General features: G+C 31.0%; 1 protein-coding gene across 2 annotated transcripts in view; it reads left to right on the top strand.

Moving 5' to 3' along the window:
* LOC129002575 (regulating synaptic membrane exocytosis protein 1-like) overlaps nucleotides 1-15,472 on the top strand; it is a 276,072-nt gene that overhangs the window by 140,724 nt on the left and 119,876 nt on the right. For both annotated transcript variants that reach the window (XM_054430490.1, XM_054430491.1), the window contains exon 2: nucleotides 12,345-12,532. In XM_054430490.1, coding sequence (XP_054286465.1) covers nucleotides 12,497-12,532 — 36 coding nt within the window. In that variant the 5' untranslated portion in view covers nucleotides 12,345-12,496. The remainder of the gene's footprint in view (nucleotides 1-12,344; nucleotides 12,533-15,472) is intronic.

The following is a 15,472-nucleotide window of genomic DNA, read 5'->3' as shown; positions in this document are numbered from 1 at the left end:
AGCAGAATCTTTCAGCTATATGTTTTTTTAGATACGTCTCTTTGAAACACACTAGAAAATTCGAGTCAGACAAATCCAGCACTAGTTGCCCATAACAAATGTTATGTCTCCTATAATAATGTCCAGAGTAAAGCCAGTTCACATTTTATTCTCATATCTACCATAACACTGAAACAGCGAACACGAGTTAGTAAATATTTTAAATTACCTGAAAGCTGAACAATATGTCGGTTATAACTAACTTTTATCGGTCATTTCATACCTCTACATCGGTCGTTTCCGACATTCCAAAACATTACATTGCGCTGTTAAAAATACGAGTAACATTTCCTGGTGTTAAATGTTATCTCTAATTTTCTACACTACATTAGCACTACTTGTTGAGAGTATGTTTTCATGTAAGTTTTCATCCCACAATGTGTAAAATTGCATATTGATTTTACTGTATTTATGACAGTGGTTTTGATTAGCCTATAAATTTAGAGGGCTGAAATAGTTGTATACATGATTGGGTGGGTGATGCAGATAAATGAATTCCACTTGCAGGTACGAACAAAATGAATGCATTGAATATTCATATCTCTGATATACTTAATCTGGTGCTGGACCTTATTGTTACGGTTTACACCTAGCATGCGTTACGAATGATAAAATACTACATGATAATGATATACTTTTTGTAGATTTACTCTCTCATGTTTTATACTAGTGTGCATTAAAATCCTTGTCCTGAGCAGTTCTTTATATTAATATATTTTTTAACGTAATTAAACAAAAATTATAATATTTATTATCTATAGAAAATAATTTACCCCACAAAATTTAAAGAAATCGTAACATGTATAAAATCATGATTTAAAAGTTAATTTTGTTGTCCAAACAGATGTCAGTGTACGTTTGAACAGAGTTGGAACGAAATCGACGTTTTACTGTCATCCTCAGCAAAGAAACTGGCGTTTGAATTTTCAAGCGGAAACTTCAGAATTAATTTATCACATTAAGGTGTAATAAAAACAATTGTTTCTATAAAATCTGACAGTTATAATTTTTTACATTACCGATAATTATTCATACCAATGTGAAATTAGTATTTTAATACAATGAATATTTTTTTTAAGTTAAATAAATGACCACTGATACAAGTATTCATTTTACAGTAAATAATGCATCTTATTTGCCTTTTTTAAATCATGAATCGAGTATTTTGAATTATATTTTTAATTCTACAAATAATAATCTGATTAGATTTTCTTATGAAGTTTTATATGAACATAGCGATCAGAGAGATTTAGTATTCATGAGATTTACTCTTTATTATAGTAAAATATTTTTAAATCTCTCAGACATTTTAGAGAATTGGGGCAGGAAAGAATCAGTGATTCAATTTCGTAGAACGGATATTGCTTGCTTCTCCGAATTTGTGGAAAACGCTTAAACTATCAGCAGCGCAGTAAAATCAATATAAATTTTTCCCTCACTGCAATTAAATTTGTCATTAAGGATTCGATATATCCATAAAATACTTGTTCTGTAATTGGAAGGCTTATATAATATAAAAGAATTTTGTATTTACAAGTGTACTTTTCATCTGCTGTAACATCTGAAGAATGTTTTTATTTGTTTTTGGACTATCAGTAATGATTAAATGATTTGTTGCTTACTAACAGTCCATAGTCTGTTTCATGATAACTTAACTGTGTAATTTATTCATGAGTTAAAATAATTTAGTTATAGTAAGTTAATTAAATAAATTTTAAATATGTTTTGTACGCCAATGGCTTTTTACGTTTCGAAAGGGAGAAACCCTGTTCTTGCTACTATCCACGTGTAAAGTATTCATTAAATATTACTACAATCAGAAGTTAACAAATAAATCATTGTATTTTGTGGTAATATCTTTATAGTTAGTAGATTAATAGTAAGCAATGTCATTAATAGTAAAAAATTGCCACACTCAAATGCTCTCGGCCTAAAATTAACCTTAAAACTCTCCTCAGATGATTCTAAATTATTTCAAAAAAATCTAGGATAATTTATTTTAAAACTATATCTTAAACATGTAATTTCTTCTTCTTTTTTACTCTCATATAATTAATGTGGTTGATTCCTATGCGATATTAAAAAAAATAGATAACAAGTTTAGTGAAATGTGTAGCTCGCAAATAGTAAATAGTTTATTTGCTTGTCACTTAATCATTCATTCAAAGTGAACTGTTGATTTATACACCATAAAACAATTGATTGGTCAACAAATCACGAAACGTTCGAGCGTTCATCAACCATTATAATCAACGTGCTTGTTTTAATTGTTACATAAATTACACTTACTGAATGTTTTATAGAACGTTATGTTGTTGACGTAGTTTTATATTTTAATCATGTATATTGTTGATGTTTTCCTCGGGTGGTTTCACTTATATAACGAATATTCCAAAGTGAGTTCTTCTTTCGGACGAGTAAATATGAAGAGATCTTGGCAGAACTGTTGTGGACACAGCAATCCTCGGTGGTTGCTGATGTAAGGGCGGCCATTTTATATTCACCTTTTGTATTATTCAGAATGGCATGTTTGTGGTAAAAGTTGTTATCAGTTCAAAGTTGTAAAGTTGTATTCAGACATACATTTTATTTCAAACTACAATTTCTTAAACGCCTAGTATCAGGTTAAAAAAGAATAACAGTTAAATTTGATTTGTCTACAATTAAAAGTAAAATTTACAAAAAAATATTTCACTCGCATACCATAATAGTATTATAGCTAATTCAATATTGAAACATATACGCGATTGAAAGCTAAGTTTCTGTAGAATGTTGAAATACGCGTATCCACTGTTATGAAACACAAATAACAGTAGGTCTAAACAGAGTAGACAGGGTAATAAGCCTACTGCTAACTGTAAAATATATGTAGGCCTACTGTCAAGCAAATGCGTGTACATATTAATTTTACAATACGTCACTGTGCTGACCTTTTATTACGAATCATCATCCAAATTTTAAGATTTAAAACGACGAACCTCCTTAGTTAAGTTGAGGGTTTAAGGTAAACATCTCTTAACGGTTTTAGTAATTTCACCGAAGTTATCGTTTAATTCAAGAACTAACTGTGACTGTGGTAAGACTTGAATACTGCAAAGAACGTTTTATATTATTAGGCATCAATATCTAAAATCTGTGCTAAAAATATAAAATCACAAACTTACAGTGGTTATAAAGTGAATTCACAATTTTGTTTTAAATGCTGGAGGGGTAGCTACAAGTTACAAGAAAGTCAAAGGAACGTTCAACCCTTTTAAGCCAGTTATTTCAAATAGATAAGGCTTTATTTGAGCTCATCCTCCCTTTTGAGCAAAGAAACAATGTTTGATCGACTTCCAAGGGTGTTATCGTACAAATAAATTAGGTACTATCTTACAATTTTATGTTGTTTTAATGAAATAGTTTAAATTATTGTTGTACATGTGTATGTTTCATTTACGAACTGCACATACACATTATTTTATATCACAAAGATATTTTCCATATATCTTGACTTATATTTTGCAGAACCAAAATAATGTAAACTCTGCTAGGTACGCTATGGGTCATATCTTTGACTATATCCAATAGTCAATGGTAATATATATACGTAATTTTCTATACATAGATTCAGTTTCTATGAAGGGTTAATTAATCAGTTACTGTTGAAGAAAATCTACGTGATTGACAATGTAGAAAAATATAATATTACGTATACTTCACGTAATATACAAGCCAGTATTCTCATTATAGCCGTATTATTAGCACATAATGTGTTAAGATTATAAAAATGCTAGAAATTAATAGACACCAATATTCTTAGTCTATTTAAAGATTTTAAAAGATTGTTTCACCCTGCCTGGCTGTATCACCAGAAAACCTAAAATCACCAGCTCTTTGCCTACAGACACATTTTTGGTGAAAGCATATTTGTCTTAAATTGTTAACGAGTTCGTAAAAAGTAATATTCATAACTTAGCATAGGTAATTTATTTTACCTGTGGCCGTTTTTTTAAACTAGCCTTTTTAATGAAGTTAAGAATTGGAAACCTTCACTTTACAGAATTGTTTTGTTAATTTACAAGTTTGGATCAATTATATTAAATAATGAAGTAAAGATAGTTGTCAAAATATCTTCTCTTTAGTTTGCTGATAATGATTTTCTCAGCTAAGTCCAAAGATAATATGATGTTAATCCCGCCAAGAATAAGTTGATACATTTTAGCATAAAACTAAATTCTCTGGATACTGAATATTTCTGGCAGCCTGTTCTGGACGTCTAAACAATAGAGGCCATGGTGTTTTGTTGACTTGTAATTTAAGTTATGACCACACATTTACCACATCTGCACTAAATAAGCCTCAGCATGCGAAATGATCTCCTGCTCTGCAACTGCAAGACACTGTTTGAGCGTTAAGCGCCTGCTCGATTCAGTGTATGCCATGTCCTTTGTGCGCCAACCTAGATTACTACGGTGTACCATCTCAGCCTTATTATCTAGGCTACGTTTCGTCCACACACGGTAAGAATGAGCGTGCACCTAGTAATCACGTAATTCGAATGCCAAGTTATCAGCTGTTAAGACCAATTTATTTCAATAAACAACGAGTGAGTGATTGGGACAATATGTTGTTGCATCACTATCACTAACAATGAGAGGTTATGAACGAAAACATAACTTCTCCTAGAATTTATGTATAGTAATGTGTAGTCATTAAAAACTGTCGTAGTTTGTAGGTACACACCAAGGACACAACATGGATACATAGGTATGTACGATGAGCTTTTTTTGTCATTTTGCCTCACAGTATTTTAATTTGGGTTACGTTTAAAAAAAAAACCTGTGTATTGAGAATTTTTGGATGTTTTAAACGAATAAATTTAACACCCGTTTGTCCTTCAAGCCGTAAAACTGCTTTGAATATTCCAATTGAATTTTTAAAAATATAAAAACGGTGCATGGTTTTGTAAGTAACTATAAACATATTTTAACAAACTTGTTACTGAAATAGATTAAATTCACATGTTTAGCTGTTGGATCTGTTTCACTCCTATTCTGGTATTGTAGCCAGGGATAGCGGTGGACCAGATAGCAGCACTGTGCGTGGCTTAATTTCAATTTCACGCTCTGCCAGGTCCTCGTTGGACGGGATCTCTCTAAGCGTCACTCCAACAACTGATTAAGTCCTCGGGATGGCACCATTTTGCAAGATTGGTTCGTACCAAATCATAACAAAATTATCACTGGTTTAATATTGTTAGCAATTTCTTACAGGTTTCAAATTTAAATGGTGTGATATTAATGATATAGATACCTCCATTTCCATATTGTAAATAGCCGTTTGAATCAGAACATAGCTTGCAGAGTTTATTATAAATTATTGTAAAACATTGGAGATTATCAATATAATTGCTTACTTAGTAAGGCTTAATAATATTTTTGAAAGCTTACAATGAAAATTGTGTACATACTTGCTCTACAGTAAATACTGTATTGAACAATACTGATTAGTTCTGTTAAAACTATTCTTAAACAATATTTTATGAATTACGTCGGTTAAAGTGACATCAAACCCTCTAATGTTTTAATCAGTATGTATTCTGGTGATGATTTTCTGGTTGTTACCATATTACATCCCAAACATATTGTAATATTGTAAAAGTTAATATACGTCATACATTAAAAGAAAATATAGTAAGGCGTATTAAAATACATATATCAGAGGAAATTGTGATTTATTCGATTGAGTTGTTTTGAAAAGAGTTTAAAAACCATTCTTGTTTAATATATTCCAAGTTAATAACACATGTTTTTACTATTACGGTACTTCTAAGATTTAAGATGCATGAATCTTACAATAATCTATTTCTGTAAATTAAAATTAATTTGCCAATTTGTATAGGAATTACATAACTTGGACTTCAATCCAAACAATAATTTTATGGGGGCTAATAAGTTTTTTAAATAATTATTATTGTTTTTATAATAATTTAATAATTGCTTATTAATAATATTAATAATACTAATATATCAATTTAAGTGCTTCTTAACTGAAAAAGTGGCTTTAAACTAAATGTCTAGCTTGGTGTTGTGATTTAGGAGTCATCTATTGGAGGTGAGCGTATAGATATGCAAACAATCGCTAAATTAGTCGTAAACGACAGTCATTTCTTATAATACACATCCAGAAACCAAGAAATTGTAATGCTCTTTGAATCTAATTTGTCAAATATCTTACAGTATACATATTTTTAGTAACAAGTATTTTAAAATACAGTTTGAGCAATAAAACTGATATCATACTCGACTTTCTTATATTATAACGCTCTTTGCAAAGAATTTGCGTGACACGGGTGTTAACTTAAGTTTAGGCTATAACTTTAAGTTAATAACTTTTTAAGTTTTTAAATCCTTCAAAAAATATCTTTAACCATATAAGTTTTCAACCTTCATACGATATAACAATTCAGGGATAATCTGACGTTGTGAGGAAAGTTTTCGCGTCACAGCAGAGTTGTCCAGAGTTGTTGAATACGTGATTTGACAGTTGGTAAACTTGCCTTCATGACACCTTCTAATGCTCCCATCTAAGCCTGACATCGACAACCATCTAAAATGTATAGTTCCCCCAAGGTAATATTCTATGTCTAAGCTCACACCAACGTAAATATTTGGTTTCATGTAAAATTTATGTTGCATTGCATTTTAACATGTTAACACATTATTACCTTTACTATCTGTTTCACTAAATATCTGTGGTTTTTAAGTTTAATTGTCTCTATTTAACTATTGTAGAAGTAGTAAAAGAAACAAAAAAAAAAAAAAACAGAGTCGTCCTTAATTTTGTTAGCATAACTGTAAAAGGAGGTCATTCCATCTTACACTACTCATTATTGCTGGATTAAGTGTTAAAGGTTTTATGCTAAGGTTCGTGGTCATAAAGTTTATCTACCAATCAATATGTCGTCTGTTTGATCCCAATTGAAATGTGAAGTTTAATACCAGTTCGTCATGATCATTGGACATAATATAACGATTGAGTCCTTGGAGGCTAGCGACAATCTTGGATAATTTCAAATAGCTGCTAAAAAGTTATTTACCATCTAAAAATATTTGTTCAACTACCAAAGTGATTTCAATTAAAATATTCAGGTCAATATGAGATTAGAAATTTTCTTGGTAGTTTTGAATTGTTTTCCAAGGGAGTCCATGAAAGCTAAGGGCCATCTTGGATTTGCCTGCCAAAAGAGCAAGGTTCATTTGGATAATTTCAAACAGTCGCTGAAGAGTTATTTAACCACTCAATTTTGTTTTTAAGATTGTGATTGAAATATCTAGTTCATTGAGAGATTAGAAGTTGTCATTGTAGTTTTTAATTTTTTTATGAGTTAGAACGTCTAGGCTCCAAGGACTCTAGGTATCCTACTATTTGTGATTAACCTAAATAACCCTAGCTACAATAAAAACAAATGGCGATAGTTTAATTTACATTAAATTTTAACTGAAAGTAGGACTATTTGCAAATTTACTCCTTTAAGATCTAAAGAAGGTAAGTTCCTTACTGTAGACTTCCCTAATGTTTGGCCCACTTCCGGTTCCGGTAGGAAATGAACAAACCTTATATCCGGCTTTAGAGACTAGAGTCGTATATTACTTCCCAGGGGCTGAGAGTTGCTAATTGATATATACGATGTAAATATCCAACCGTAATCAAGCCATGCTAATATGAATGCATGCTCCACACTCGTGTATTAGTTCGAATGATTACCAGTGCGATTACAAATGAATTCACTGAAAATGGTCAAATAATTAACTTTTAAATGTATATATCTTGTTTCAAGATACAAAATTGTCCAGCTGTGGTTATACGTGAGAATAGTTTTATTTAAAACTTCACAGGACTTGTATAATATGATACTGGTGCAGTTGTAACAAATGTTACTTTTTTGCAACAATGTGTTCAAAATCTTGCTAAGAAACATATTGTCCTAGATTCATGTGACCAACACATGTTTATTATCAATATAGTTTCAATATACAATATGTTTGGCATAAAGATACAAATACGCTGCATTGCTAAGGGCTCGTTTAAAGTTATTTGTAATTTAAAAATCATAAATTTTATTTTGTTATTCAATTAATTACCAATGTTGTCTCAATTATGCCTGTTGTTAAGTTGTGTTTAGATGTATTATTTACGACTATTTAAGATTTTATGATATTGTTTCGTAAGCGGTTTAACTGCCTTATAAAATATTTTCATACATTGTCATGTAATTCTACTGCAAAATTGGCTGCTTCATCAACTGAATTGGTGAGATAAAGCTGCAATTTATTTTTATAGGACCAGAAAGGATCAGCCAGTTTCAAGTATTTCATCGTTTTGTTAACTATTGTAACAGTACAACAGCAATAACGTGAATAAATGTAGAAAACCACAAATAAAATAAATGGTATGTAGAGAGTAGTAATCAATTGTGACTCATTGTTGTTTTAATTGCGGTTGTGATCGTTCCATTTGAGCTCGACAGATAGTACATTATTAAATACGGCCTAACTCCAATATCCAATGGAATATTTTATTAATATTCTATTTTATGAAAAAAAAATAAAATGGAAGTTTTTCACATGGCTTATAAAATAAAATAAAATAAAAGTTTTTCACATGGCATACACCATACGGTCCACGTAATGTTTGTAAAATGTCCACCATTTTGGTCAAAGGGACACTTATATTTTGGATGTTGAAGTGATGTTGTAAATGCAACATAATACATACTACCATTAAAAAAGTCATGTGTAAAGCAAAGTTTTATCTTTCCGAAATACCTGTATTTTCCTTAAGTCCACTATTGATTTCAGACAGTAGCCTTCGACAGTCCACGTATAAATTATTATACAGACCGTTTAAACTATTATTTGTGATTGCCAAGTACGATTTGGAAATATGTAATACATTACCTAGCTCTGTAAGAGTCCCTAAACAAAAGTAAATGTATATTTTTCGCAGTAACGGCTACGCATATTTTATGATAAACAAGATATGAAATTTTAGTTTTTTTATATTTAACTGGTTAAGTATACACAATTAATAACAATGTAAACATGCTATAAGGTACATCTACTGTATGATAACTGTTACGATATACTATTTACTTATCTATATATTTATAGGTAAGCATGTTTCTTTAAAACCTGTTTTCTCTGTTCGTTTGAATGGCAAGGAAAATCTATGCATGTTTTTAGAAAGATATTTTCATGTAGATGTGCAGAATCCCTTTATAAATTAAAATACATTACAAAATAAACACAAACAATTAATTTAGAAATAAAAAAAAATCCCATTAACATTGGCCTTATGGGTTGCCATGCTGGTGACGAAAAAAAAACAAAAATAACAGAAAATCAAAACCAATGGAAGCAATTTTATCATATGTTTTATTTACAGCGTGGGGTGAAAATAACTTACATATTTTTTTTGTCAAATTTCGACCACTGGACAACCTCTAGTTAATCATAGAAATACAATTATTACAAACAAAATGTTTGAATTCACCCGTTTATTACTTTTAGCTCGCATCGAAAAGTGTCTCTTTAGATTTAGTGCTATACACAACTATATTAAATTTTTGTATTCCTTTCAATAAATATTTTTGTATTTTTTATTTACAAGTGCTATTGTTAGTAAGATATTTCCTGTATGGTTACAACATTATCACTGTTGTAGTACCTAACGTATCACACCCTACGTAGGGGATGAGGACGGTGGGTTGGTGGCATTAGAGCGATAGCATGGATTGGATGGCGGAATAGGATTTCACTGATCTTCACATTAAACTGATATCGAATTTACTGACTGGATAAACACTGCCTGTTAGTTCAATCTAAATACGTTCTATGTTACCGCTGTCTTTCTGTAAGGGTTTAAAGTTAACATAACAAATCTCTAGCCTTATAAAGGTAATGTTATAGCGCTCAATAATAAAGACATTTTGAATTGAATTAAATTGTTACAGTTATGAATTTATTTTATGAATATCTTCTTGTGAGAAGTTACAAAATTATTATTTTGTGGTAAATTTGAACAATAATTATTTTTAAATTTTAATCCTGACTACAACTGGATAATAGTATAGCTGAACACCTGGCTATAATCGTAGACGGATGGTTGTTTTAAGAAAAGTGTAGAGCACACAGTATAATATTAGGGAACTCGATCAACATGGTTTTATTTTTCGTAAAATGTCACGTGCGGCCTATATCAGTAATATTATGGACTATATTTGTGTCTAAAACCTTTAGCAAAAACTTGTTTTAATATTTTATTATTAATCTACTAGTACATATTCCTATAATATATAAATATACCGATGTGAGAAACTATTGCAATAATCTTATTGTATACAATCATAATCATTCTATAGATTGTTTACATGGCTTCACTTACAATTGTATTGTTTTAAAATAATAAAATTATAATGATTCACATAGCTTTTGATTCCAAAACATAGCCACTCTTAAAAAGTAAATACAGTTTAACATTAATCAAAGATCAGTCTTGAATTTAGTATTTTTAAACCACATGATAATTATTAATCTCAAATAATAGTTTTTGTAAGATACACCCTTATGATTACATTGCAGCAAGATTACTTATTTTCCAATCAAAATCTTTCTCATGTTATTTGTTTTTGGAAAACAGGATTACAAGGGTCCAAGGAGTCTTAGTCTGTTTTACAAATACCACTCCCTCGTTGTTTATTGAGTGAACCGCATTAGTGCTTCATTCACTTAACATCTTCATTAACAATAAAGCAATTACAACTGCATGTTAGGATTTTGTGGTCAAACCTTTAAGAATTAACTGTCAAACACCTGACGAAATTCTAATTGCAGATGATTTGTTTCAAAATACTGACGATTAAGAAATTAATACGAAACGAGGGTGTTTCTGAAGAGACCTATTTGTTTTTGCGTTTGATTCTGTCAGTTTCAATACCACTTTATACATTTTCAATACATTTCTTACTGTGGAGTGGAGTGGATATAGTTTAGATCAGCTCTTCTTTCATCTCCTTAGTACAACTAGTTATCAGTTAAACTTCGGCTAGTGTCAGGCAGTTTCATAGATATATAACAAACATTGTGTTTATATATTGATGGGCAGTTTATGTACAATTTTATCACCCAAGAATAACGAATAACAAATAACGAATAACAAATAACGAACCAACTAAACAAAATTTTACAGCATACAAAATATAAATGAATAATTTATGTATGGTTCCAAGGAACGACAACAGTACACATAACTTGTTATGGGATCAGTTTAAGTTCCTCGTTTTAGGTATTTTCATACGTAATTTGACTGAAAGTTAACTAAACAGATTTAGACTTAGGAAAACGATTCATCTGTTTATTTTAAGTTTAAAACCAATAATGTTAGTTGCTCTTAATACTTTACTAGCTCAAGTGCTTTACAAAGATAGTGTTAGTAGTTTATCTGCAGTTATTATCAAAAGAATAATTAACTTGTAAGAAGTGTTGATCTTGAACATAATAATGTTCAATAACCACACTAATGTCTTGTTTCAAAGCACTAGAGGACCGTAATGCTTTTAGTTTTATAACACCAATTCTATGTTTTTGCAAAAATCGAGCTACAAACAAACAAGGTTTTGCATTGTCAAAGTCACTTTATTGGGGCTAAAACCATGATGGGACTCAGCTAATAAAGATTCATAATGAATTAGTAATAACTGAATCAGTTTTTAAACCAAAGGAGTATTACGATGAAAAAAGTAGACGTAGGGCATTTTCTAAGGGGGGAGAAGTCTGGGTGCAGAGAGAAATAGGTGCAGGCTGGACTCCAGGAGTGGTTACACCAACAACTGGTGAGATATCTTACCAAGTTATGTTGGTGGACTTCTGAAGCAAAATCACTTTCAGTCATAGTGCTGAAAAACTATTCTTTCCGATCTCGGATTATATGATGCATTGTTGTTGGTCCGAGGCAAGATTGAAATATTAATTTTCAAACACAAATTTTCCGGTCAAACGTGGATGACAATGATGTCGGTTTTCAAAAATGTATAATAATTTTCTAGGGTCATTAAAATATGTATCTTGCGATGACGTTGGATAACGTTTTAAAAATACGTCCAGAAGACCTGTACAAACGTACCGATGCTATACGAAAATACTCTGAATGACCCGTTTAGTAAGTTATATGTATTTTATTAAAATCAGGGATATAATGACTTCAGCTACGCCCTGATAAGGTTAATCTCAATTTGTTTATTTATCTATCTTGTTATGTTTCAGACACGTAATGATGGGGAGGATCGGCCGGCGCGGAGTGGGGGGCCGCCGGTTCCCCACGGCCTGACAATGGGGGGAGACAATAACCAAAATACGAGGGGAAACCCTCACCTTCGGGACTTTCAACTGTAGTGAGACAAAAAACCACCAACACCATGCTGCCGACCAACGTCATGTCCTTCATGAAAAAGGTACGTAAAAATATTTGTGTGGTTAAATTATTTATTTTTAACCTTTGTGAGTAAAAATGCGTGTTTTTTTGCGTATGGGTGCGTTGGACAATAATAACTTTTAAAAAATGATTATGATTCTGTAAACTACTTTAGGTGTCAAGTCCAGCCACCTTTTGTAGGACACTACTCTCAGTGTCCCAACCATTAAAATTGTCGGAATAGTAGATTTTTCCAATACATAGCTTTAGATCTAAAAGCTAAGTCTATGAACTGCACACATCCATTCTAACACACTTTCAGACTAAAATAATTTCCTGTTCCATTACTGAGTGTTTTATAAACGGTTCTTAATTAAATAAATACATCATTTAGCACTTTCAATATCTCGGATGCCAATAGGTGTAAAAAATCTGTCTCACTTTGAAATATAGATCCAAAAAATAGAAAAGAAAAGAAAATCTTATGAAACGTTTGAGATATAATTATTTGGGATAAAGTTTATCATTGGTTTTTGAAGTAATAAATCTACCTTATATGGTCGCATTTTACTGGTTCGTAAACTTTTTTGAGTCTCGTTCCTTTGATTTTTTTATAAGTAATACTTGATCAAATGCACGTTAGACGATTTTAGAGTCTAGACATTTTTCACGAAATTTCCAATAATTTTGATCTTGTGAAACTTTTGACCTTAACACAGTAAGAATGAATACAAAAATACATACAAGAATAGTAGCATGGACAAATCAGTTTTATTGCCCAAGTATTTGAGCTCGCGATTCTTAAACTACAGTACTTGCAATGTATTTAGTGAAATACACAGTCCTAGTTCAAACTATACACATAAAAGTTACGTGCTGTATCAATAAAGTACAATGCTTCTATTTATTAATGAGATAGTTGTAGGACTGTATAGAACAATTACATACTGAGATACATGTACCTTTGGGATCAAGACTCAGATACGTTTTAATAACAAACCAGGCAATCGTGCGATGCTTTACACTAGGGAATCGCAGAACTTTCAACAAGGAAGCCCAACCAGCCACCAACTACGCTGACCTCCCCAGGGGATAAAACTTCTCTCTTTGTTGTTTGAATTCAACAAAACTTTAGGTAAAATGTTGTAAACGCGTTAACTCTTAGGAAATTAGGATTTTCCTAAGACGAGAATTCATTATTTGGCGTACAACTTCAATCGTATCTTATTTACCGAGAGGGATTTTTATCATGACACTTAAAGCCACAGTATACTTACGGTAACATAATTTGTTCAGAGAAAGGTATAATAAGGTATAAATAAGGCTTTATGGAATGAAGTTTGTCTTTCTTCGCATATTTTTTAGTCTTCATTTAAATTGAACGTGTGTGTGAGTTATTTGTACTGTATACGAGTTTCAACTTGTTTTATTAATTAACTGGATGTTATAGATATATTATATTGTAATAAAGTATCAGTTATTTTTGGGTATTATATTCATTATATTCACACACAGTTTTCATATTACATTGATCTACCAGTAAAATTTGCTTCACAAATCTACCGATTTTCAATGCTAATAAACTTAGAAAGCCACTATTTATTAAAAAAATATAGATCTATTCTGGTACTTAAACAAATATTGGGTCGAAGTTCTAAATGAAGGTTAAACTAATATAAGTAAAAAAATCTCTGAAGCATTGATTTAATTAATAAGTACAAACTAACAATCATAAAATGTCGTGAAATTAAATCATAGTTTTATATTGTATATTTTTTATGATGAAAGTTGATTTCAAAATTGATTACATAGAGTGCTGCGATTATTTTGTTTAAAGTTAATTAATTTGAAAAATACCGTTTAACATTAAACAATATAAAAATCGTTTTACGTTTGCAATAGAAAAAATAAAATCTTCACCCCAAAGTATGTTTATTCACCTTATTCTACCAAATATAATACTAAACGTGAAAACCAAAGTTTTCAAAGAATTACGCTCCTATTTCACGTAAGGGTGGTTAAGAACGAGTTACCGAGGGAAGTACTCGTTTGCCAAGTTGATCCAGATAAGAGCGTCCTCTTACGGCAACTAATGTAATTACATGGCATCGATCCGATGGAACATCACCCGGTGATAAGGGCGGGGGTTGCAGGGGGTCGAGGGGGGCAAAATGGCGCGCAACAGGTCCCCACCCCCTAGATAGATAACAACACTTGTTGCTGCAATGGTGATTATTTACAAGAATTTATCCATACCATGTCTGCTGGTGAAAAAACAAGCATCATTTGAATAAGCTTCAAATTTTGTTTATAATGAATAGTTTTAAAATTCTGTTATTTCTTTTGCTATTGGTTTTGAATAGTGCAAGTATATACAATTTTCATGTTAGATCTGAAGGACATTTTAGCGCTAGTGTCGACTGTTGTTCTATTACTCAAGAAAAGAGTTGTTGATATGAGATTTATTTCTTGGCTTCACTACGGACAAGCAATGGTTTACAAATTGATAGTCTTTTGTTGATAAAAAAGTAACATTGTTATACAAAATGAAACAAATGGTGAACAACAAAATGCGCGTTACATTAGCCAGATAGTATAGATATGAAAATTCCCTTCAGCTCAAAACGATTATAAATATTTGAGAAGAATGATCAATCTGTTTATTTTTACTGATATTAATTGCCAATTGTTGTAATTCAAAACTGAAACGTTATTTTATTAATGTACGATTGAACTGCAATATATTACGGTTAAGGGTTTTTTATGTTGCGGCTCAGAGGAGCTTTGTCACATTTTATGAAAAACTACATAACCATAAGCTATTTAACGGATATAACAATAATGTAAAACACATGAGGTAAATAATATATTAAAGCCTACTTAGGAAGCAACTATTTTGTATGAACACGTATATTGTGTGTGCGCATTTAGTTGTTCAAAATAAACATCATGTTATGTTAAACATAAGATTAAGTAAGAT

The sequence above is a fragment of the Macrosteles quadrilineatus genome, unplaced genomic scaffold (assembly GCF_028750875.1).
Source record: "Macrosteles quadrilineatus isolate MER2022 unplaced genomic scaffold, UCM_ALF_1.0 Scaffold_9__3_contigs__length_116548681, whole genome shotgun sequence".
In the NCBI taxonomy this organism is placed as follows: Eukaryota; Metazoa; Arthropoda; class Insecta; order Hemiptera; family Cicadellidae; genus Macrosteles; species Macrosteles quadrilineatus.
The sequence above is the reverse complement of the archived record's forward strand: the minus strand, read 5'-3'. Positions and strand labels throughout refer to the sequence as shown.